Here is a 26511-nt window from a genome sequence, read left to right as displayed (position 1 = left end):
GACCCTTCTTCAGACCCGGTGAAAGGAAGGGATATGAAACATCACCTATTCCTTTTCTCCAGAGATGCTGCCTGAGTTACTTCAGCATTTTGTGCCTATCTTGAGGGAACCATAAGCTTGGTTACACAAGTAGGTTTTAAGGAGGAGAAAGTCGGTAGCGATATTTAGGGAAAACATTTCAGTGCTCTGGCCCGGATAGCAGAAGGCACAGGCACTGATAGTGGAGCTTAAAATTGGGAATGGGCAGGAGGCCAGAACTGGAAGAACAAAGAGATATCTTTAAACGTCAGCTCTGGCTAATGTGCGGTTGGTTAATTAGTTCGTTGTGTTGCACAGGCACCTTCTCTCCCCTCAGGACAGGGCAGGTTTTGACTGTGCCTTGACCAACACAAAGCAAAGATCCAGGGTCAAACTGCTTAGTTAAGTGAGATGCAAGTCCAGTGAGAGGTAAAGGGCAGAAGAGCAGTAACCCGAGTCCTTTGCACAGCACTTAACGTGAATTAATTACTCGTCACAAGCATCTTGAGCCGTCCACGGGCGGGGTAGCGAGAGGAAAGGTCAAGATGGCCAATGGTTGCGATTGAAGAGTTGAAGCCAATTTGCTATAAGACCTCTCGACAAACCCAACTGTAACACAATACTCAGGACAAGGTCGACTAGTTACCAAGTGCACTGAGACTGAAGCAGCTGTGTAAGAGAATCAGCCGAAGTTTTCGAGAAAAAAAAAACCACAACTACCTCTGCCCCACACCCCACCTCTTCCCCAAGAGCTCTCACTTGCCTTAGAGCCAAGAGTCATAAAGTCCAGAGAAATCAGAGCCTTCAAATTCAGAAGTATAGATTCAAGTTTCCATGCAAGGGAAGAGGGCCCATGTTACGCCACACCAATTTTCTCTTTCCCAGAACTCTCATGTGACACTGAGCCCTCTCCGTGTCACTCCTTTGGCCCAAGCAGGCCAAATATAGTGCAGCTATTTACGCTGGGTGGGAGATCTAAAGGGGCCTGAGTTGACGAAGGTGGGCTCTGCAAATGAGCGCAGGATCCCCAGTGGCTCAGAGTTCTGGTAAATCCATTACAAAGCTGCTGCAGTCTGGAATGCAGAGCCCGAGAGTGAGGGGGAAGCAAGTTCAATAGAAACCTTCAAAAGGGATTTAGATCTTCATTTAAAAAAAGATCAAGCCACGGGGAATGAGCCGGGATTGAGGTTAATTGGCAATTCCTTCAGAGATCCAGCAATGCAAGATGCAGATGTTGGTGAACATCTGGCCTCATCCCTGATGTTAATCCCTGCACTGCTAGCAACCGGGCTTTCAACTGCACGGGTTTCATCCGGGTGCTCCGGTTTCCTCCCACATCCTGAAGATGTGCGGGTTTGTAGGTTAATTGACCCTCTGTAAATTGCCCCTAATGTGTAGGGAGGGGATGCGAAAGTGAGATAACATGGAAACAGTGTGAACGGGTGATCGATGGTCAGCATGGACACAATTGGCCGAAGGGCCTGATTCCATGCTGTATCTCTAAAAACTAAAACCAAACTGTCTGGCCCCAGGTTCCGGAATTCCTCCTGTAAACCTTCCCACCCCCTGTCCTCAGGGAACTGAACCAACCTATCAACAACTACAGAGCGGTCCTGAGCTACCATCAACCTCATTGGAGCACCAAACGTTATTCCCGTTATACTGTATCTGTACACTGCAGACAGCTCGATTGAGGTTAATCGGCAATTCCTTCAGAGATCCAGCAATGAAAGATGCAGATGTTGGTGAACATCACAGCCTGGTTCAGTAACTCGAACGTCCAGGAACGAAGGGGACTACAGAGAGTAGTGGACACTGCCCGGCCCATCACGGGTACTGACCCACCATCGAAGGGACCTACAGGAGGCGCTGCCTCAAAAAGACAGCCAGCATCATCAAAGACCCACCCAGCCCTGGCCAGGCTCTCATCTCGCTGCCACCATCGGGAAGAAGGCACAGGAGCCTGAAAACCATGACCTCCAGGTTCAAGAACAGCTTCTTATCTAGCAACCATCAGGCACTTGAACTCTGCACACTGACCTGAACTAAGAACCTCGATGTATTGTCCTTGATTGCACTGAGGACTTAAAGGGGTTTTTTTTGCACTAGCAGTGCAATTATTAATTTATTGAATTAATTTGTTTATTATACATGTATTGCATTTACAGGCCTGTTAAGCAACTGCAAGTAAGAATTTCATTGTTCCATTGTCAGTACATATGACAATTAAGAGCTCTTGACTCTTGACTGAAGGACTAATTCAGTGGCACATTTGGCACGGTTAAAACATAAGTAGAGTCTGAAGAAAGATCTTGGCCTAAAACATCACCCATTCCTTCTCTCCAGAGTTGTTACCTGTCCCACTGAGTTGCTTCAGCATTTTGTGTCTATCCTCGGTGTAAACCAGCATCCATGGTTTGTTTTTCTTGTGCCGAACCTGAACGGTACAAATTCCATTTGCCGTATATCTCTCCAAAACAAGCGTCTAGCGCTCCGTGTTTTAAGTAGGTCTGGTTTCCCATCAGAGTACGCCAACTACTTCCTCTCGCAGACATGGAGCTAGTCCACAGTCATACACTGCACTGATACTCCCACCTGGTTTAAAAAAATATCCCTGATTTCAGTGCAAAGAAAGTGCAGTTAAGGATGACTCCACAAAATGTTCATCCTTTTAAGATGAGGGGGGAAATTTAAGGTTCGGGGGGAAATTTAAGCAGAGGGAGGAAAGATTTAATAGTTTAGTTTATTGTCATGTGTACCGAGGTACAGTGCTATCCAGTCAGCGGAGAGACACCACATGATTACAATCAAGCCATCCACAGTGTACAGGTACAGGATAAAGGGAATAATGTTTAGTGAAGGATAAAGTCCTGTAAAGTCTGATTAAAGATAGTCTGATGGTCTCCAATGAGGTAGATGGTAGCTCAGGACCGCTCTCTAGTTGGTGATAGGATGGTTCAGTTGCCTGATAACAGCTGGGAAGAAACTGCCCCTGAATCTGGCGTGAAAAGGCATACTTTCAGATTCCTAGAAACCTGAGGGACAACTTTTTTTACACAAAGGGTGATGGGTATATGGAACGAGCTGCTGGAGGAGGTACTTGAGGCAGTTTACTATCACAACGTTTAAAATACACTTGGATAAGAACATGGATAGGAGAGGTTTAGAGGGATATGGGCTAAACGCAGGCAGGTGGAATTAGTGTAGATGGGGCATGTTAGTTGGTGTGGGCAAGTTGGGCCGATAGGCCTGTTTCCATGCTGAACGAATACACATTTTGTCTGCTCCAGTGCAAAATCTCCTCAAGGTATGCCTACTTTAAAGAAGTTCTTCTCCCTCCGACAGAAGCTCTGCAGCACCCTCTCTCACAGCTCCCCTTCTGTGATCACACCTTCCCCAGCCAACAATGAACCATTATGGGCTCCACCCTTCCCCAGGTTATCTGTTGCATTGCTGGCCCTGATTTGTTGTGGCCTTCTCTCGCCTCCAGTTTATTCTGTACATGCTGAGAACTATATTCTGCACTCTGTATCTTCCCCTTTGCTCATACCTATTGCACTCTATTTATGTGCAGTATTATCTGATCTGATTGGATATAGAGCTTTTCAATGCACGTTGGCCCACGTTACAGTAATAAACCTAAATATGAACCTAAACGTAGAATTACGGAATAGCATGCAAAACTCAGGGTGGCACAGTTGCTGCCTCACAGAGCCAGACCCGGGTATGATCCTGACTATGGGTGCTGTCTGTATGGAGTTTGTACGTTCTCCCTGTGACCGCATAGGTTTTCTCCGGGTGTTCTGGTTTCCTCCCACATTCCAAAGACGTACAGGTTTGTAGGTCAAGTTGCTTTGTATGTAGGATAGAACTAGTGTATTGGTGACTGACAGTGTGGACTCGGTGGGCCGAAGGGCCTGTTTCCATGCTGTATCTCTAAACCAAACGCAGCTTTTCACTGTACCTCGGTTACACATGACAATTTCTAGGATCAGCTTAGGGGTAGGCACAAAGGAACACTTTCTCCACACTGTCTCATCGTACACTTCCAGAACAGAGATAGATACAGAGTACAGCTATCACTACGAACACTCAAAACCTCATGAATATAATCAGCAACAGGAAAAACAATGCTCCATTAATTATGTCCAGCAAGTATTTCCTTGTCACTGAGGGATTTATGTACAGATTAAAGCACTTTCCTACATCAACAACATGGCTTCATTCCAGCAGCCCTTGCTGCTACTTAATACATTTAAAAGGAGGACTCATGTTAAAGATTCCTCTTGAATTGAAGTGTAATGTGATAACATTTTTGATGTCCGTGCCAAAAGCAAGACAGGAACCTCCATCATGGAAACCATTTAACAAATCTATTGGGAAGACGAGCCTGGGAGTTGTAAAAATAAAAGAACAGGCTGTGCAATCTCTCTGGTTTTCAACCAAGAGGTTATTAAAACGAAGTTAAATTTTGCAGAACGCTTACATTGCTGCCTTTCCACAGCTGGGACTTCGAGTCATATCCAAAACCAACATACATTACTTAAAGCTCAGAAATCTCAGCATACAGAACTCAACTGCACTTGGGAAGGTGAGATGGGGTCTCAGATGCATATCGTTTTTTCATTGTAACTGGAATGTTGACACAAGATGGCAGAAAATCAGGACCTGGCATTGAGGGACCTGGTGTCGATCAAACATTGCATCAGGGCTGGTGTGGCTTAGGAATGGAGGTAATTTGAAGGCTTGAGCTATCGGGAGAGGTTGGGCAGGCTAGGACCTTCTTTCTTAAGCACAGGAGGCTGAGGGGTAATCCGATGGAAGTATATAAAATCCTGAGGGGGATAGATAGGGTCTTTTACCCAGGTCAGGGCGATCAAAAAACTAAAGGGCATAGGTTTAAGGTGTGAGGGGAACCTGAGGGGCAACTTTTTCCACACAGTGGGTAAATAAATCAAACTGCCAGAGGAGGCAGTTGAGACAGTTCTAAAAATAATATTTAAAAGACAGACAGACAGACAGACAGACAGACAGACAGACAGAGACAGACAGACAGAGACAGACAGAGACAGAGACAGACAGAGACAGAGACAGATAGATAGATAGATAGATAGATAGATAGAAAGAAAGAAATATGGGACAAACGCGGGCAAATAAGGTGCAGAGAAGATTTACGAGGATGTTGCCAGGACTAGAGGATCTGAGCTATAAGCAGAGGTTGAGTAGGCTGGGAGGATGAAAGGTGATCTTATAGAGGTGTATAAGATCATGAGAGGAATAGATCGGGTAGATGCACAGAGTCTCTTGCCCAGAGTAGGGGAATCGAGGACCAGAGGACATAGGTTCAAGGTGAAGGGCAAAAGATTTAATAGGAATCTGAGGGGAAACGTTTTCACACAAAGGGTGGTGGGTGTATGGAACAAGCTGCCAGAGGAGGTGGTTGAGGCAGGGACGATCCCAACGTTTAAGAAACAGTTAGACAGGTACATGGATAGGACAAGTTTGGAGGGATATGGACCAAGCACAGGCAGGTGGCGCCAGGTCCCACTACTGTTTCTGGGGCATGTTGGCTGGTGGGGGCAAGTTGGGCCGAAGGGCCTGTTTCCACACTGTATCACTCTATGACTCTAAATGGGACTAGATTCGTTGGTCAGCATGGCTAAATTGGGCCGAAGAGCTTGTTTCCGTGTTGCATGATTCTGAAGTCTGATCAAACTGTGGCACAGTGGTAGAGTCTGTGCCTTAGAGCCAGAGATTCACGTTTGATCCTGACTACATATGCTGTCTGTACGGAGCTTGTACATTCTCCCTGTGACCGCGTGGGGTTTCTCCTGATGCTGTTTTCCTCCCACATTCCAAAGACGTACAGGTTTGCAGGTTGGTTGGCTTCTGTAAAAGTGTAAATTGTGTGTAGGATAGTGCTAGTGTACGGGGTGATCGCTGGTCGGCGCAGACTCGGTGGGCCGAAGAGCCTGTTTCCAATGCTGTATCTCTAAAGGAAAAACATTCAGTGGGGCGCATTGATGAAGTCTGAAGAAGGGTCTCGACCTGAAACGTCACCTCTTCCTTCGCTCCATAGATGCTGCCTCACCCGCTGAGTTTCTCCAGCATTTTTGTCTACCTTCAATTTTTCCAGCATCTGTGGTTCTTTCTTAAACAGGAGCAATGTGCAGATGCTTGTCGGGTGAAGGGGCTCCTGTATTTCACATTGCGACACCATTGCCCGGGGCTTGGCTAGATCCACTGGAAACCTCTCTGGTGCAACAGCACCATGAAGAAGAGAGCCGGGTCTTCTGTTTCTAAGTTCCAGACGCAACAGAAAACTGCCTGGTTCTAAACACACTTACCGACATGTCTAAAGCACAAGGAAGACGTGTTGCCAGCCACTAAAGCAGGTAGGGCTAGTTTTATTGAATATTTACGGCCGAGTTGCCACATGATGAATTGGCAAAATGGAATGATTCAGAGAGATGCGCAAGGGAGAGAGTCACGGAGAGAGGGCAAAAGGGAGAGGAGAGGTTCAGAGAGAGGGCAAAGGGGAGAGAGGTTCAGAGAGAGGGCAAAGGGGAGAGAGGTTCAGAGAGAGGGCAAAGGGGAGAGGAGAGGTTCAGAGAGTGGGCAAAGAGAGAGAGGTTCAGAAAGAGTGCGAGAGAGACACAGAGAGAGAGGGCAAAAGGAAGAGTTAGAGAGAGACAGAGAGAAGACAGTGGGAGAGATATTGCGAGAGGGCAAAAGGGAGAGAGAGACATACAGTGAAGGCAGCAGGCGAGGGCAAGCGAAGGAGAGGGAAATGATTGAGAGAGAATACTGTTCGTGGAAGAGGAATTGTTTTTTTTCAATTTTCCACAAGCAATTGCTCAGAAGATCATTCAAGATGCATAAACATTTCCAGCCTTAAATCACACAGGGAATATTTGATATAACCCACATAGCCAGGAAATAAAGACAGCTGGGAGGCCTCTGCTCACCGTAGTTGTTGGTGGGATAGCGTTTCCTCAGTTTCTCGGTTAGCTTGGAGACTTTACTCCTGATCGGCTCATTTTTGAAGAAGCCGTTGTCTTGCAAGCTCAGATCGTAGTCCCCACTGCACTGAACGGTGTCGTCATCCTCCTGAACAAAGGATCACAAAGTAAAGACAACCGGCAGAGTCACAGAAATCCTTCCAAGACACGGGAGCAAAATTAGGCCAGTCACCCCTTCGAGTCTACTCCGTCATTCGATCATGGCTGACCCCTTTTTACCTCTCAACCCCTTTCTCCCTGCCTTCTCCCCGTAAACCTTGATGCCCTTACTAATTAGGAACCTGTCAATCTCCGCTTTAAAAATACCCAATGACTTGGCCTACACCGCCGTCTGTGGCAATGAATTCATAAGTTCATGTTCATAAGTTATAGGAGCAAAATTATGCCATTCGGCCCTTCAAGTCTACTCCACCATTCAATCATGGCTGATCTGGCTTTCCTTCTCAACCCCATTCTCCTGCCTTCTCCCCGTAACCCCTGACACCCGTACTAATCAAGAATATGTCAATCCCCGCCTTAAAAATATCCACACATTCACCACCCTCTGGCTAAATAAATTCCTCCTCATCTCCTTTTTAAAGGTAAGTCCTTTTATTCAGAGGCTGTGCCTCGAGGTCCAGGGCTGTCCCACTAGTAGAAACATCCTCAGAGTCCCCTCAGTGGTTTATTCTTATCACGTATACCGAGGTACCGTGAAAAGCTTGTGAAGAAACTGCAGATGCTGGTTTATAATAAAAGACACAAAGTTCTGGAGTAACTCAGCGGATCAGGCAGCATCTGTGGAGAACATGGGTGGGTGACATTTCAGGACCCTTCTTCAGACTGGGGGAGAGTTGCCGTACAACGGCACCAACTTGCCAGATTTCAGACTGTTGGAGGAACTCGTCAGACAGTCGTGAGATGGGCTCTGAGAAAACTACCAGCGAACCCGTATAAGTGTTGGCAAAGGTTCCGACCCGAAACGGCGCATATCCATGAGATGTTGCCTGACCTATTGAGTTACTCCAGCACTTTGTGTTGTACTCAAGATGTCAGCAGTTGCAGTTCCTTATGTATACGTTGGGTTAGAACATACAACTGTACAGCACGAGAACAGGCCCTTCAACCTACAATATCTGTGCCGAACATGATGCCAAGACCATCTCTTAATTATCTGCGCATAATCCATTATCCTCCATTCCCTGCATATCCATGTGCCTATCCAAAAGCCTCTAACTGTAAATGCCACTATCATATCCGCCTCTACCACCATCCCTGGCAGCGTGTTCCATGCACTCTATTTTTCCATCCTGGAAAAAAGGTTCTGACTGCCTACCCTAACTATGCCTCTTCTAATTGTATGTACTTCTATCAATTCCCTCCCCAACCTCTGGCTTTCCATAATAAACAATCCAAGTCTGTCTAACCTCTCCCTGTAGCTAATATCCAGTTAATCCAGGCATCATTCTGTTAAACCCCCTCTGCACCCTCTCCAAAGCCTACACATCCTTTCTGTAATGGGACGTCCAGAACTGCACGCAATGTTCCAAATGTGGCCGAACCAAAGTAAGCTACCAAAGCGGAATATGAAGCGTTGTTCCCTCCAGTTTGTTCATATGTTGGGTTGTAAGTTACCCAAGCAGAATTCAACACTCCTCTTCACTATTAACAGTACCACCATTTTTTGTTTTATCTGCAAACTTACTAATCATTCCTCCTACATTCACATCTGTGCAGCTAATGTATATAACAAACAGCAAGGCTCCCAGCACTGATCCCTGTGTGCTTTGTTATTTAATATAGCAGCAATTCATTATAAAAACAAACTATCCAAACTTAAAATCCGAAGGGTTTTATTTAGATGGGCTCTGAGAAAACTGCTAGCGAACCCACAAGCCTTTAAGAACTTCTGCAGACTGCAAACCACAATGTGAATCACAGATTCATTCAGACATGTGGCTCAGTTAAGTACTTGCACATGCCTGTCAGCGAGACCAACTCTAGCACCATTTCGACTAACCGCGGCATTTGTTACGGGACTGCGGACATTTTGTCATGCGACAGGGAGCCCTCGTCCCCCCCTCCCAACCCGGGTCAGACAAAAGATCACAGTGTTCAACAAAATGCCTTCCATTCCCCTCGGTTTAATCGGACGGAGAAAAAAAAAGCAATTCAACTGCGACTCATTTTCCATAAAAGTGGCAGCACAGGGTGTGCAGGGTGGTGAAGAAAGCATTGGGCATGCCTGCCTTCATCAGTCAGGGCACTGAATGCTGGAGATAGACACATAATGCTGGGATAACTCAGCGGGTCGGGCAGCATCTCTGGAGAACATGTTTAGGTGACGTTTCGAGTCAGGACCCTTCTTCAGACTGGGTCTGAATTCTTCAGTCTGAAGAAGGGTCGTGACCTGAAATGTCCCCTATACATGTTCTCCAGAGATGCTGCCTGACCCACTGAGTTACTCCAGCACTTTGTCTATATCTTTGGTATAAACGAGCATCTGCAGTTCCTTTTTATTACACTGAATACAGGATTTGGAATGTCATGTTGCAATTGTGCAAGGACGTACCATTAGAAAGGAGATGAGGAGGAATTTCTTCAGTCAGACGGTGGTGAATCTGTGGAATTCTTTGCCACAGACGACTGGAGGGGCCAAGTCATTGGATATTTTTAAAGCGGGGATTGACAGATTCTTGATTAGTAAGGGTGTAAAGGGTTCTGGAGAGAAGGCAGTTGAGAGGGAAAGTTACATCAGTCATGATTGAATGCCGGAGTAGACTCGATGGGGCCAACTGGTCCAATTCTATTCCAATGATTTAGGAACTTATGCAGCCATTGGTGGGACTATACTTTTATTTTACAGACACAAAATGACAGCTAAAACAGTGTTCTAAGGAGTAGGTAATCTTAAAAAAAGAATATATATGTATAATTATCAAAGCAAAAGGTTGTCACATATCAAAGCAGCACTCAAGCCCTGTGGTACCCAGCAGTCCTAGAAAACGGCCAAGGTGAGGGGCCTCTGGGTATCTCAGGGGCTGGAGTGCTTCTAAATCCTTATGTATATACTTTTTAATCCTTTAATCAGCTTTGAGATACTCAAAACATCAATGGATTGGAACTCCCTAGGAACTGCACTGAAAATAAATTATTTGAAAAGTAGTTTGAGACGCTATAATGGAATGATAAATATATGTAACTCCATCTTCAGACTGAAGAATGGCTTCCGTCTGAATAAGGGATCCAACCCAAAACGTCACGTATTATTTTTCTCCGGAGATGCTGCCAGACCTGCTGAGTTACTCCAGCATTATGTGTTTATCTTTAGTTTTAAACCAGCATCTGCAATTTCTTCCACCAGGTGTAACTCCAGGTGCATGCACAAGGTTGTCAAGGCAAGAAATGGAGCCACACTGACCAACAATTGGAGGAAACCTTGCAGAAAGAACTGCGAGATGGTGTGTTAACCACTTCTGAGAACATGGAACAGTACAGCACAGGAACAGGCCCTTTGGCCCACAATGTCTGTGCGGAACCTGATGGCAAGTCCAACTCTTATCTGTCAATAGACAATAGAGTAGACAATAGACAATAGGTGCAGGAGTAGGCCATTCAGCCCTTCGAGCCAGCACTGCCATTCAATGTGATCATGGCTGATCATCCACAATCAGTACCCTGTTCCTGCCTTCTCCCCATATCCCCTGACTCCGCTATCTTTAAGAGCTCTCTGTAGCTCTCCCTTGAAAGCATCCAGAGAACCGGCTTCCACCTTCTTTGAGACAGAGAATTCCACAGAATCACAACTCTCTGTGTGAAAAAGGTTTTCCTCATCTCCGTTCTAAATTGCTTACCCCTTAAACTGTGGCCCCTGCCTTATACATAATCCATATCAATCCATTCCCTCCATATCGATGTGCCCATCTAAAAGCCTCTAAAACACCGCGATTGCATCTGCTTCCACCACCATCCCGGACAGCACGTTCCAGGCACTCACCACCTCCGTGCAAAAAAACAGACTTGCTCGGCACATCTCCTTTAAACTATATAAATACTTCCATAAGCTCCCCATTCAGCCTCTGGTGCTCCAGAGAAAACAATCCCAATTTTGTCCAAGCTCTCCATGTAGCCAATACTCTCAGATCCAGGCAGCATTCCGGTGAACCTCCTCAGCACCTTCTCCAAAGCTTCCTGTAATGGAGTCACCTTTAAGCCTGCACGACCGAACCAGAAAGATGCTGGGAATTCTGATGCGAAGTATACAATTTCTCTAATGGAGCTGTACATAGTTCTTCAAACAAGGAGATGATTTATTCGGCAGTAACGGTAACCGCATGACCCCTTTCACCACCATTCTTCACACACAATTAATCCCCTTACTCTTCAGCCAAACAAATGCCACCGCAACGTAATTCAACTGATGCAGAGAATGCTTTAGTTTAGAGATACAGCACTGAAACGGGCCCTTCAGCCCACGCCAACCATCGATCGCCCGTTCACATTACTATTATGTCATCACACTTTCTCATCCACTCCCTACACACCAGGAGGAATCAACCTTCAAACCCTCGCATATTTGAAGTCTGGGTGAAAACCGGAACACCCGGAGAAAACCCACGCAGTCACAGAGAGAGCGTGCAAACTCCACTCACAGACAACACCCGAGATCAGGATCGAACTCCGGTCGGTGTCTGGCGCTGTGAGGCAGCGGCTCTGCCAGCTGCGCCACTGTGATGTTACAGAGATGTACCCCGACAGCTATTCAGTAGCTTGGCATACACGCATATCTGTTTTACACCGACTGCAGTGGAGTCAGCCTGCGGATGTTCAATGTGATGCTACTCACCGTAACTAGTAGCTGATGCTCCTTTTGACATAAGCAGCAGGAAGGAAAAGAAAGGAAACAATTTGAAACATTAAATATTAAAGAATTAATGGTACAGAAGTTCTGATCAACTTCTGCAGAGGCGCCGGCGAAAGCATTTTATCGGGATGCATTACAGCATGGTTTGGGAACAGCTCCATCCAAGACGGCAGTAAATTGCAGAGAATCGTGGACGCAGCCCAGACTATCACGCAAACAAACTTCCCTTCCATTATCTCCATGTACACTTCACGCTGCCTCGGCAAGGGCACCAGCATAATCAATGACCATTCTCACCCCGGTCACTCCCTCTTCTCCCCTCTCCCATCAGGTAAGAGGTGCAGAAGTGTGAAAACGCACACCTCCAGGTTCTGGGACAGTTTCTTCCCAGCTGTTATCGGGTAGCTGAACCATCCTCTCATCAACTAGAGAGCGATCCTGACCCACCATTGGAGACCCTCAGACTATCTTTAATGGGACTTTACCTTGCACGAAATGTTATTCCCCTTGTCATGTACCTGTACACTGTAGATGTCTCGATTGTAATTGTGTATAGTCTTTCCGCTGACTGATTAGCACTCAACAAAAGCTTCTTATTGCACCTCAGTACACGTGACAATAAACTAAACTAAACTCAAACACAGTGGACTGTATCTGGACTAGGTGTCCAGCTGAAGGCATGCTGGAGCTGTACATTATAGTTTGTACGTTGTATATAGTTCTGGTCACCAGATTCCAGGAAGGATGTCATTGCACTGAGGAGGATGCAGAGATCTATGAGCATGTTGCCAGGAATGGAATATGTTAGCCAAAAGGATAGATTGCACAGGCTGGAGTTGTTTCCTTTGAAGTAAAAGAAAGCCAAGGGGAGATTTAATTGAGATGTATAAATCATGTAACGCCCAGATAAATAGAGAGGACCTATTTCACTCATGCACATTGTTGTGGCCCTTGCAGTCTTTCTTTTATCTGCACCTTCTCTGCAGCTGTAATACTATATTCTACACGTTTTGATCATATTCAAGCCTGGATAATCTACCTGAATAGCATAGAGTTTTCCACGGCGTGTCAGTACACAGAATCAGATAATACTATATGTAAATAAAATGAAGTCAAACTCAAGTACAATAAATAAAGCAAAGGGGAAGATACAAAGTGCAGAACATAGTTTTCAACATTGTAGCACATCAGTTCCAGTGTCAACGTCCAATGTCCACAATGGGGTAGAGCTGTATCAGACAGTACCCCTGCTTACGGAAGGACTGTTCAATGTACTACAATGTTGCTAAGGGTCACTCCATTAATTATCGATTTGACCCTTATATCCGAACTCCCAAAGTGCAATACCTCACAAGTGCTCAGATTAAACTCTATTTGCCATTTCTTCGCCCATTTCTGTAGCCTATCTATATCCCGCCGTATACCTTGACAGCCTTCTTCAGTCTGAGATCCCTAGCAATCAAGAGAGTCAAGAGTGTTTTATAGTCATATGTCCCGGACGAGACAATGAAATTCTTACTTGCTGCAGCACAAAAGAATAGTGTCATCTGCAAACTTACTAACCAATTTATGATAATTCCCTTTATCCTGTATCTGTACACGGAAGATGGATTGATTGTGATCAGTTATAGTCTTTCCGCTGCCTGGTTAGCACGCAACAAAAAGCTTTTGACTGTACCTCGGTACACGTGATAATAAACAAAATTAAAGTCAACACATCTGCGTTTTTGAAGTCATTTATATTTATCACCAACAGCAGAGGTTCCGGCACAGGTCTCTGCAGTGAGCAGCCCCTTGCCTCTTGATTTTTGTGTCAATGTGCCGGTTACGGACTGGGGATTAAACTGCAGGCTAAGACTAGTTGCTGCACCTCGCCTGGTTTGGTCTGCGCTTCCAGGTGTGGAATCTGCAGGCTCCCTACGGCGTGCAGTAAAAACAAACCATCAGCAGCCGTGTCCTTTCACATAAACCAAAAGAAAAATCAAAAAGCAAATTCCGGAAATTACACATAAATGGTTGTAGGGGACATCGAGCCAAATAAAACCAGACATGACACGAATACTTGGCGTACAATTGGGCCTGAAAATTTATATTAACTGAAATTGCGGTGTGTGAAATCAGTAACAAATGTGTTGACGTGTTATTCCTTTGCCGCTATTTCAAAACAAATTATGAACCCATTTGTCTTCAATGCTTTCTGCTAAATTGTGAACAGAGGGGGATCAACAAAATGTAAACTGTTGTGAGGGTAATAGAACAATCCATAGATCATCACTAGGTTTGAAATAACTGCACAGCGATCATTGATTGGAGATAGAGTGGCAAATGACCATGGGGGGGATTCGCAGGGGAGCGCGAGGCAGAAAGACAAACCATCTCAGAGATCGTCAAGCTGGGAAGAGTCCAGAGAAGATTTACAAGGTTGGAGCTAGGACTAGAGGCTCAGAGCTAGAGGAAGTGGTTGAGCAGGCTAGGACTTTATTCTTGTTCAGGAGGATGAATGGTGATCTTATAGAGGTGCATAAATCATGAGAGGAGTAGATAGGGTACATGCTTAGTTTAGTTTAGAGATACAGCGTGGAAACAGGCCCTTCGGCCCACCGAGTTCACGCCGACCAGCGATCCCCATACACTAACACTATTCTACACACACTTAGGGACAATTTGCAATTTTACCAAGCCAGCCAACCTACAAACCTGTACGTCTTTGGTGTATGGGAGGAAACCGAAGCTCCCAGAGAAAACCCACGCAGGTCACGGGGAGAACGTACAAACTCCATACAAACTGCACCCGCAGTCAGGATCGAACCCGGCTCTCTGGCGCTGTAAGGCAGCTGCTCTATTGCTGCACCACTGTACCACCCTGCACATTCTTTTACCCACGAAAGAGAATCAAGAACCAGAGGACATAGGTTTAAGGTGAGGGGGGGGAAGATTTACGATGAACCCGAGGGGCAACCTTTATTTTTACAAAAAGGTTGGCAGGTGTATGGAATAAGCTGCTGGAGGAGAGAGTTGAGGCGGGCACTAAGGCAGGCAGGTGGGACTAATGAAGATCGGGCATGTTGGTCGGCGTGGGCAAGTTGGGCCATGCTTTATGACTGCAACCATCAGGAATAAGGTACAGGAGTTTAAAAACCATAACCGCGTGGTTCAACAACAGCTTCTTCCCAAAAGCCATCAGGCTCTTGCACACTAGAAAACACAAACTAAATTATGATCAATGAACTGTCTTCGTTACACTAAACACTTTGGGCTTTTTGAAATAGTAGTGGGGTTTAAATCTTATTTTGTTTAATACGTTATCTATGTTTACAGACCTGTTCTGCTGCCGTAAATAAGAATTTAATTCTGTTGTCAGTACATATGACAATTAAATAACGTCTCTTTATTAAAAACAACTGATACAGCATGGAAACAGGTCCTTCAGCTCACTGAGTCCACACCAGACAATGTCACACATAAATAAGCTCTATCCTACGCATCAGGGGCAATTTACAGAGTGTCAATTAACCTACAACTTCGCACGACACTGGGATGCGGGAGAAAACTGGAGCACCCAGTGGAAACCCATGCTGTCACAGGGAGAATGTGCAAACTCCACACAGACAGTTGCCCAAAGTCAGGATTGAACCCATGTCTCTGACCCTGTGAGGCACAGAGTTTTTCCGCAGTGTCTCAGCACAGAGAATCAGATAATATGATACATAAATAAAATCAAGTCAAACTCAAGTACAATAGATAGAACAAAGGGGAAGGTAAAAAGTGCAAAAATAGTTTTCAACAATACAGCTCATCAGTTCCTGAGACAAAAGGCGAATGTCCGCAAATGGGTCGAGCTGAATCAGACTTTACCCCAGCTTACGGAAGGACCGTTCAATATGCTACAATGTACAACAATACTGTTAAGGGTCATGCATTAATTTTAGATTTGCCCCTTGTATCCAAATTCCCAAAGGGCAATAACTCACTCTTGCTCAGATTAAACCCTATCTGCCATTTCTCCGCCCATTTCTGTAGCCTATCTATATCCCACCTTCTTTGGACAGAGCATTACTTTGCTTTGGACAGGAAAGTATCGCCGGCCGCATGGGGAGCCGGCCAGAATTCACAATGTGTACAGGATTGGATGCAAACGGTATGTCATGGTGGCGCAGCGGTAAAGTTGGTGCCTCACAGCACTGAAGCGCCAGAGACACGGGTTCAATCCTGACTACGGGTGCTGTCTGTACGGAGTTTGCACGTTCTCCCCATTACCGCGTGAGTTTTCTCTGACATCTTCGGTTTCCTCCCATACTCCAAAGATGTACAGGTTTGTAAGTTAATTAATAATAATAATGGATGGGATTTATATAGCGCCTTTCTAATACTCAAGGCGCTTTACATCGCATTATTCATTCACTCCTTAGTCACACTCGGTGGTGGTAAGCTACTTCTGTAGCCACAGCTGCCCTGGGGCAGACTGACGGAAGCGTGGCTGCCAATCTGCGCCTACGGCCCCTCCGACCACCACCAATCACTCACACACATTCACACACAGGCAAAGGTGGGTGAAGTGTCTTGCCCAAGGACACAACGACAGTATGCACTCCAAGCGGGATTCGAACCGGCTACCTTCCGGTCGCCAGCCGAACACTTAGCCCATTGTGCCATCTGTCGTCCCAATTGGCTTGGTATAATTGGCTTGGTATAAATGTAAATTGACCCTAGTGTGTGTAGAATAGTGTTAATGTGCGGGGATCACTGGTCGGTGCGGACTCGGTGGGCCGAAGGGCCTGTTTCCGCGCTGTATCTCTAATCTAAACTAAACACACAATAAAAAAAGGACACTTCCTCCTGTCCTTCCCGGCACCCAAATCCCCAAATGCGAGAGGGAAGAGAAAAATATTCGGATAAAACACGAATCAAAGTCTATGTTTACTTAACCGGAGAGCGGAGGGAGGCAAACGAGCGGAGATTGAGAGCCGGGAATGCCGTATTCATATAAAAATATAACAAGCTCTATATTCCAGGTAATCTATTCTTCCACAAGCAGCAGTGTACACGACAAAATTAAGTCTGCCCACAACAGGCGCAACGCATCAAAACATGGCTTGTACTGACGCGGGCGGCACCTCATCATATCCCAGAAATGTCTCACATATGGCGAGCAACTTTGAAGTGAAGCAAATGTTACGCACGGAGAACCAGCAGCCCATTTCTGCCCAGCAACGCGTCAACAGTCTTGTACCCAGAGTAGAGGAAACAAGAACCAGAGGACATGGAGTTAAGATGAGGGGGAGGGGAGACGGGAAAAGATTTAACGGGAACCCGAGGAGCAACTTTTTTTTTTGACATACAAAGGGTGTTGGGTATATGGACCGAGCTGCCAGAGGAGGTGGTTGTGGCAGGTACTATTAAAACGTTTAAAAAACATTTGAGCAGGAACATGGATAGATTAGGTTTAGAGGAATATGGGCCAAACGCATGCAAGTGGAACTAGTGTAGATGGGGTATGTTGGTCGATGTGGGCAAGTTGGGCTGAAGGGCCTGGTTCCAGGCTGTAAGACTCCATGATTCTATCAGCCAGTCAGCTGGTATTAAAGATGGAACTGGCCAAAGAGGGAATATTGGCAAAGGCACTGACCTACTCCCCCCCCTTTGGGAACAGGGATATGGAGAGGGTCTAGATTATTAGTAGCAAGTTTAGTTTTTTTGTAAATTGTCACCTGTATTGAGATACGGTTAAAAGCTTTGTTTTGCATGCTAATCAATCCGATCATACTATACATTAAAACAATTGAGCCAAAGTCCAATCTCTGCAATGGGGTAGAGGTGAATCAGACAGTACGTCGAGTCTACTCCACCATTTAATCATGGCTGAATTATCTTTCCCTCTCAACCCCATTCTCCTGCCTTCTCCCCTGCATGTCTTCAAAATGTGGGAGAAAACCGGACTACCTGGAGAAAACCCACATGGTTGTTGGGAAAACATACAAACCTCGTACAGACACGATCCGCAGTCAAGATCGAAGCACTTTCTCCTTCCTCCACTACAATGGTCCCAACCTGAAACGTCGCCTATCCATGTTCTACAGGGATGCTGCCTTACCAGCTGAGTTACTCCTGAACTTTGTGTCATAGAACACAGAACAGTACAGCATAGGAATGGGCCATTCGGCCCACAATATTTGTGCCCATCATGATGTTATACACAAACTACTGGAGTAACTCAGCAGGTCAGGCAGCATCACTGGAAAAAATGGATTGATGATGTTTCGGGTCAGGACCCTTCCTCAGATTGATTGGGGTAGAGGGTGGGAGGTAGGAAAGTATCTGCCTATCAAAATCCAACCTCACCAGTCCATCTATTATCTTCTCTGAAGAAGGATCTCGACCCAAAACATCACCTCTTCCTTTTCCCCAGAGATGCTGCCTGACCCGTTGAGTTACTCTAGCATTCTGTGTCTATCTTCGGTGTAAACCAGCATCTGCAGTTTCTTTCTACACATCTCCTCCACCCGTTACCTGCCATGCTTTGTCCTGCCCCTCCCCTCACCCAGCTTTATTCTCCACCCCGCATCCCCCCCAGCCCACAACCAGACTGGAGAAGGGTCCGACCAGAAATGTTGCCTCTCCATGCTCTCCAGAGATGCTGCCTGACCCGCTGAGTCACTCCAGCACTTGGTGTCTCTGTTCGCCGCAGCAGTGTGTGACTCACCTCTATCGCATCTTTGAAGTCATCGTCCTGCTCCGGTTCCTGCTCCTCCACATTCCCCGGGGTCACTTCCTGCCGAGAGTGATTGAAAACAGGATTACTTTAAATAGACGTGTTGATTTTATGAAATAAATGTGGTGAGCCAGGGTAAAAGCTGGCTATGGATGAGAGATGCAAACTGCAAGGGTCAGATACTGCTGAGTCAGAGGGTGGAGAGGCTGAAATCCAGTTTAGAGATACAGTGTGGAAACAGGTCCTTCGGCCCATCGAACCCACGTCGACCATCGATCACCCGTTCACACTAGTTCTGTGTTATCCCACTTTCTCATCCACTCCCTGCACACTAGGGGCAATTTACAAACCCGCATGTCGTAGGGATGTGGGAGGAAACCGGAGCACACGGAAAAAATCCGCGCAATCACAGGGAGACCCCACACAGACATGCAAACTCCACACCGACAGCATCAGAGGTCAGGTTCAAACCTGGGTCCAATGTTCAGTGGTACTTTGTCACAGGTATCTAGGAACAGTGAAATTCTTTCTTTTGCAAATAATTCAGTAATAAAATAAATCTTATTCTACATCGGCATAATCGTGGTTAAGTACAAGAGTGTAGGAATAATGACTCCATTCCAAATTGGTAAAAGTGTCAATTCTTAGCTTGTCCTTGAGGCTCGTTGTCCTGGCAGCAGTAGTGGGTTGGAGTTGGAGAGTCAGCCTGGCCAGGCAATGTTGTCGATGTCCTCCACTGCCGTGAGGCATCAGCCTCAGCAGCTGCGCCAGTGTCGCCCAGGGAAAGGGCGGCACAGTGGCGCAGCGGTGCGCTTGCTGCCTCACTGCGCCAGGGACCCAAGTTAGATCCTGACCACGGGTGCTGTCTGTGCGGAGTTTGTACGTTCTCCCTGTGACCGCGTGGATTTTCTCCGGGCGCTCTGGTTTCCTCCCACACATTCCAAAGGCGTGCAGGTTTGTCGGTTAAACGGCTTCAGTAAATTATCCCTCGTGTGTAAGGTAGAACCAGTGTACGTGCGATCGCGGGTCAGCACGGACTTGGTGAGCTGAAGGGCCTGTTTCCACGCCGTATCTCTAGACCGAGCTAAAGTCCTTCTGCTCGTCGCTCCTGACGTTTCAGTCCAGTACCTTCAGACTGGACCAGGGCACACGTTTCAAACTACACAAGCATCCATTTCCTTCCCTGCACTCACTCCATCTTGTGAACACTGCCAGCAGAGGCATCAATCAGACTGCCGTGCCAAGTCGGACAAACACAGAGTATTAAACTTACCCACCACATTTTGGTTTGGGAAACAAAAAACAGATGTCTCTGCAGCAGCTTATCATCGCGTCTTTTGGCAAAATAATTTCAGCTTGATCTCTTTAGGATTGGTGACAGACAAAAAAAAACACACACACATACACACACCACTCGCCTTCAGGAAGATGGGAACAGTAGGAAAAATAGGGGGGAAAACTGCACTTCCATTGCAAATTTCACAACCTCAGAATATCCTAAACCACTTCACAGCCAATGATAAATGTCAAGTTGCTGTGGCATGATGGAGAACACTGCATTGATTAAGTTCTAACACGGAACAAGACAAGAATGGTTGGATTTTGAAAGAACAAAATATTATTAGGCACACTGGGAAAAAAAATTATACTACTTTTTAACAGAATGTCACATTCACAGAACATCGAAACCACATCTAAAGCACGGCATTCCCTCACCACTATCCCATGGAAAAAACTACAGGCCATGCTCCCCACTGGAGTTGAAATCCGCAGCTTTGAAGAAGTTCTCCTCATCTCTCCGATAGGAGGTTTGTGAGAACTCACTGCTCTCCCTTTAGTTTAGAGATGCAGCGTGGAAACAGACCCTTCAGACTGTTACTTGTGAAAGATCATTGACCCAAAAGCATTAACTTTGTTAATGCAGCCCAGTCCATGACACAAACCAACCTCCCTTCCATTGACTCCAACTACACCACACTGCCTTGGCAAGGCCACCAGCATAATCAAGGACCAATCTCACCCTGGTCATTCCTTCTTCTCCCCTCTCCCCTCTCCCAGCAGGCAAGAGGTAAAGAAGTTTGAAGACAAGTATCTCCACATTCAGGGACAGTTTCTTCCCAACTGTTATCAGGCAACTGAACCATCAACTAGAGAGTGGCCCTGAGCTGCCATCTACCACATGGAGACGCTCGGACTATCTTTAATCGGACTGGACTTATTTTCCACTAAACATTATTCCCATTATCCTGTATCTGTACACTGCAGACGTCTTTCCGCTGACTGGATAGCACGTAATAAAAAGCTTATCACTGTTCCTCTGTAAACGTGACGATAAACTAAAATAAATTAACGGCTTCTTTCGCCAATGATGCTGCCTGACCTGCCGTGCATCTCCAGGGGTTTGTTTTTATTTCAGATTTTCAGCATCTGCTGCTTTGCTGCCTGCCTGTTCGCTCGCAGTCCTGAGCGGCGGTATCTGCTCAGCCTCTTACCTCTGGAGTGCTTGCAGTTGGAGTCACCTCCTGGTTTACAGCAACTTCTGACTCCGACACTGCGACCTCCTCTTCGACCTGTGGCTGCGGCCTGTAATTCTGCAGCAATGCTCCCTTGCAATCGATAATTACTGTGGACATGCACAACAGGAGAAAGGAAAAGCAGAAAATGAGTAAGGACAATGGGAAATATTTGCAATTCTTTCCATGCACTTTTCCTTCACTCAACTCCAAACTAAATAAACATTGTATACCCCGCAATCACTATCCCTCAATCCCACTGTCCCTCAATCCCACTCTTGCTATCACTACCCCTTTATCACCATCCTACTCTCCCACTATCTCCATCCATCACCATCCCCCCATCCCCTTTCACCATCTCGCTACCCCTCCACCCTCGCCCCTCCACCCTCGCCCCTCCACCCCTTCCACCTCCACCTCTCCATCCCCCCTCCACCCTCACCCCATCCACCCCCGCCCCATCCACCTCCACCCCACCACCCCCACCCCCGCCCTTCCACCCCTGCCCCTCCATCCCCGATCCTCCACCCCCTCCCCTCCACCCCCGTCGTTCCACCCATCCACCCCCACCCCTCCGCCACCCCTGCACCCCCACCCCTCCGCTCCACCCCTTCACCCCCACCCCTCCGCTCCACCCCTTCACCCCCACCCCGCCCCGAATTTAAAATGCGATGCTGACGTGCTGGCACGCGCAAATCCTGTTGGAATTACAGAACAAATGTCAAGAGTTCCATTCAGATGGAAACATTTATGTTAAAGGAAGGAATCCCTAGCCCAACTATAATAACGCCCATTTAGTAGCACCTTTAACACAGTGCAGTAAGGAAGCCCCACGGTACTTGACTGCAGTCTTATGAAGCACTGCTGACGAGAGTCTGGAACTCAGACTGAGATGGTGGCTCCTTTAGACTTTAGAGATACAGTGTGAAAACAGGCTCTTCATCTTTCCGAGTCTGCATGGACCAGCCATCAGCCCGTACACTAGCACTATCCTACACCCTGGGGACAGTTTCCAATTTATAAAAGCCAATTACCCTACAAATCTTCACTCGTATACCAGGCCTGCGGAACATAAAACAAGTGGGAGGGAACATAAAACAAATGCCACCGCATGTCCCATCCTTGAACATGTGGCTTTTGGATAGGTACATGGATAAGCAGGAAATGGAGGGATATGGATTACTTGCAGGCAGTGGAAATTAATTTAACTTGGCATCATGTTTGGCATGGACATTGTGGCAAAAGAGCCTATTCCTGTGCTGTACTGGTCTATGTTTAGTTTAGAGGCATTGTATGGAAACAGGCCCTTCGGCTCACCGAGTCCACTGTGCCGCTCTGCTAATTCGGACGACCCTGTATTAGACCAAAAGACATAGGAGCAGAATTAAGCCATTCGGCCCATCAAAGTCTGCTCCACCATTCGATCATATCTAATCTTTATTTCTCTCCCAACCCCATTCTCCTGCCTCCTTTAAAAAATACCCAACGACTTGGCCTCCACAGCCGTCTCTGGCAATGAAATCCACGGATTCACCGCCCTCTGGCTAAAGAAATTCCTCCATCATCTCCATTCTAAAGGTACGTCCTTTTATTCTGAGGCTGTGCCCTCTTGTCCTAAACTCTCCCACTAGTGGAAACATCCTCTCCACTTGCACTCTATCCAGGCCATTCATTATTTATCCATCTTAGAATAAAGGGGAGGTCATTTAAGACTGAGGTGAGAAAAAACTTTTTCACCCAGAGTTTTGTGAATTTATGGAATTCCCTGCCACAGAGGGCTGTGGAGACCAAGTCACTGGATGGATTTAAGAGAGAGTTAGAGAGAGCTCTAGGGGCTAGTGGAGTCAAGGGATATGGGGAGAAGGCAGGCACGGGTTATTGATAGGGGCGATCAGCCATGATCACAATGAATGGCGGTGCTGGCTCGAGGGGCCGAATGGCCTCCTCCTGTACCTATTTTCTATGTTTCTATCTTCTCACCCATGTTCCCACCCTGTCCCTACTTCCCTCAATTCCATTATATTTTTTAAAAACTACCATCACGGCCTCGAGTATACTGAATGGCCACATGCTCTGAAATACAGAACGCATGCCCCCTTTTCCCGAGCAATAAATCATTAACTCAGGACACTGTAGCTGGGAGAAACCAGTTTCTCTCTGCATCTGCCTTGTCAGAATTATTCATTTCAATGTGATTACCCTTCAATCTTCTAAACACCAGAGAATACAGGTCCATTCTGGTCAATCTATCCTCCTAAGGCAACATCCTGATTTGGAACCAATCCAGTGAACCTTGCTCAAGTAGTTCCTGATTACACTGCAATCTTTCAACAATCCATTATTAATTCTGATTCTGTCTATTTGCTGGCACGCATTTAGACTTTACGTTAGACTTTAGAGATTCAGCGTGGAAACAGGCCCTCAAGGCCCAGCGAGTCCACGCTAACCAGCGAGTCCACGTGCATTAACACTATCCTACACATTAGGGACAATTTACAATTTAGAGAAGCCAATGAACCTACAAACCTGTACGACTTTGGAGTGTGGGAGGAAACCGGAGCACCAGGAGAAAGCCCACGCGGTCACAGGGAGAACAAACAAACGCCGCACAGACAGCACCCAAGGCCAAGGTCTCTGGCGCTGTGAGGCAACAGCTCTACCGCTACAACACTGTGCCGCCTTGCATCATATTTGTTGTTCTGATTTTGCTGTACCGAGAAGGCAAATTAACAATGGTGGTATAAATGCTTCCATGGAAATATCGTGCTCGATAAATTGAACACAGTAATCCCTCATTATAACGGACCAAGGGGCAGGGGGGAAGACTAGTGTCCTTTAATGCCGGTTGTCCGCTACAACTCAAGGAAGGGATTATCATTGTATAAGTAGTAGAAACAAACAACTGCAGATCCTGGTTAATACACAAAAGGACACAAAGTGCTGGAGTAACTCAGCGGGTCAGGAAGCATCTCTGCAAAACATGGATAGGTGATGTTTTGGGTCGAGACGCTCGGTCTGGAACAGAGCCTGGAATCCAGGAACGTTGACAGTGCCAGCCTGATGGCAGCTAGGGAAGAGGTGAGGATCACTGCAGTCAATTCTACAGACTGTCTGAAGAAGGGTTCAGATCCAAACATCACCAGAGATGCAGCGTGATCCGTTGAGTTACATTCAGTATTTTGTGTCAACCTTGTAAGTGGGTCCTTGCCCCTCAAAAACAGAGGTGCAACTTCATATCAACAGCATCTTTGCAAACCCAGCGTTCAAGCAGAAAACCCAGTTCACTGTAGACAGCTTCCAGATCAGAAATCACACACAGGCCAGTCTCCCCACCATCAACACCATCTACACTTCACCCTGCCTCCGAAAAGCAGCCAACATAATCAAAGACATGTTTGACCCCTGTCATTCCTTCTTCTCCCCGCTCCCGTCCAGCAGAAGGTACAGAAGCTTCAACGTGTGCACCTCAAACCAGACTCATGAAATGCTTCTTCCCCTCTGTTATCAGACTTCTGAACGGTCCTTCCATAAGCTAGGGTACGGTCCGATTCACCTCTACACCATTGCCGCATTGGCTTTGTCTCTGGAACTGATGCGCTACAATGCTGAGAACTATATTATGCACTCTGTATCTTCCCCTTTGCTCTTCCTATTGCAGTCGAGTTTGACTTGAATGTATTTATGAAGAGTATTATCTGATCTGATTGTCTAGCATGCAAAACTAAGCTTTTTCCTGTACCTCGGTACACATGACTATAATAATTCCCTCCACATATTTTCTCAAACGTATAAAGCAATTCAGGAAAGCAATTAAAATGTGACTATGGTTGTAGATTATTGGAAACGATTGATAATAAATAACAGATTTTGCTCCTACTCTATGAAACCGAGTTATTCTTCCTCATGAAGAGTTTTTTTTTAAAAACCACTTAGCCTTCACTAAAGCAATATTAACACAAAAAGGCACATATAAAACTGAACTCAAAGCAAGGACCTTGTATGGTTTACAATAGCCCCTCTGGCAAGGGTTGCTGTCTCTGATGGCTTCAGAGAGTTGCACAATTTGCCAAGATATACTTAAAGCGTTTCTTTTTGTGGTTCCACAGGGGACAAAGGATGTCAATCCTGCATCTTTCTTCACTTATGCATCCCCACTTACAATCCTTGCTAACCTACTCTATTGGGGGTGTTTGGGGCCATTTTCTACCCCCACTCTTCCCCGAGTGTTAGCTGGCAACGGTTCCCGTGGTTGGAGATAAGCCAATCCCACTTCCTCCACCTCAGCCCAGTCGGTGGGCTTGGGAGGGCCGCGTTCTCGCACAGCTGAGCCCCTCCTGGTGTGGGCCTGCTCGCAGACACCAACACCGGCCCCTTTGCAGACATATTCCGTGGCACGCAGGAGGTTAGACTTTACTTTAGACTTTAGGGATACCTATGATGAGCATTGGATGCGGCTGGGCCTGTACTCGCTGGAGTTTATGAGGATGAACTCATTGAAACTTGCCGAACAGCGAAAAAGCTGGATAGAGTGGGTGTGGAGAGGATTCCTCCCACTAATGGGAGAGTCTAGGACCAGAGGGCACAGTCTCCGAATAAAAGGAAGTACCTTCAGAAAGGAGATGAGGAGGAATTTCTTTAGCCGGACATTGGTGAATCTGTGGAAATCATTGCCACAGACGGCAGTGGAGGAAAAATCAATGGATGTTTTTAAGGAGGAGATTGACAGATTATTAATTAGTAAAGGTTTCAGGGGTTATGAGGGGAAGACAGGAAAATGGGGTTGAGAAGGAATGATAGATCAGCCATGATTGAATGGCGGAATAGACTTGGTGTGCCGAATGGCCTAAATCTGCCCCTGGTACTTATGAACGTAGTGGAAACCGGTAGACTAGCACTATTCTACACGAGGGACAATTTACAATTTTATTGAAGCCAATTAATCTATAAACCGGTACGTTTTCGGGGTGTGCGAGGAAACGGAACATCTGGAGAAAATGTTCAGGATCACAGGGCGAACCTATAAACTCCGTATAGACAGCACCCATAGTCAGGATCAAACTCGGGTCTCTTGCACTGTAAGGCAGCAGCTCTACCGCTGCACTACTGTGTTGCCCGACGTTGAGGAGTGATCTTAAGGAGGGGTGTAAAATCATGAGGGGGATTGGGTAAATCTACACAGTCTTTTACCCAGAAAACAAGAACTAGGCGACATAGGTTTAAGGTGTGAGGGGAAAGATTTAACACGTACTTGAAGGGCAACTTGTTAACACCGAGGGTGGTGGGAATATAGAATAAGCTTCCTGAAGAGGTAGTTGAGGCAGGTTCAATCACTACATTTAAAAGACAATTGGGCAGGTGCATGGATAGGAAAGATTTAGAGGGATACGAGCCAAACAGCGGCAAGTG

General features: G+C 46.4%; 1 protein-coding gene across 2 annotated transcripts in view; it reads right to left on the bottom strand.

Annotated features, from left to right (window-relative positions):
• The window catches only part of zfyve27 (zinc finger FYVE-type containing 27), a 95228-nt gene that overhangs the window by 42647 nt on the left and 26070 nt on the right, over positions 1 to 26511 (bottom strand). Inside the window, exons 6-9 of one of the 2 annotated variants that reach the window (XM_033034145.1) lie at positions 21085 to 21215; positions 18584 to 18652; positions 11866 to 11886; positions 6987 to 7128 (exon numbers count right to left, since the gene is read on the bottom strand). In XM_033034145.1, coding sequence (XP_032890036.1) covers positions 6987 to 7128; positions 11866 to 11886; positions 18584 to 18652; positions 21085 to 21215 — 363 coding nt within the window. The remainder of the gene's footprint in view (positions 1 to 6986; positions 7129 to 11865; positions 11887 to 18583; positions 18653 to 21084; positions 21216 to 26511) is intronic. The other variant, XM_033034146.1, reaches the window with a different exon arrangement.

This window comes from Amblyraja radiata, chromosome 15 (assembly GCF_010909765.2).
Source record: "Amblyraja radiata isolate CabotCenter1 chromosome 15, sAmbRad1.1.pri, whole genome shotgun sequence".
Taxonomy (NCBI): domain Eukaryota; kingdom Metazoa; phylum Chordata; class Chondrichthyes; order Rajiformes; family Rajidae; genus Amblyraja; species Amblyraja radiata.
The sequence above is the reverse complement of the archived record's forward strand: the minus strand, read 5'-3'. Positions and strand labels throughout refer to the sequence as shown.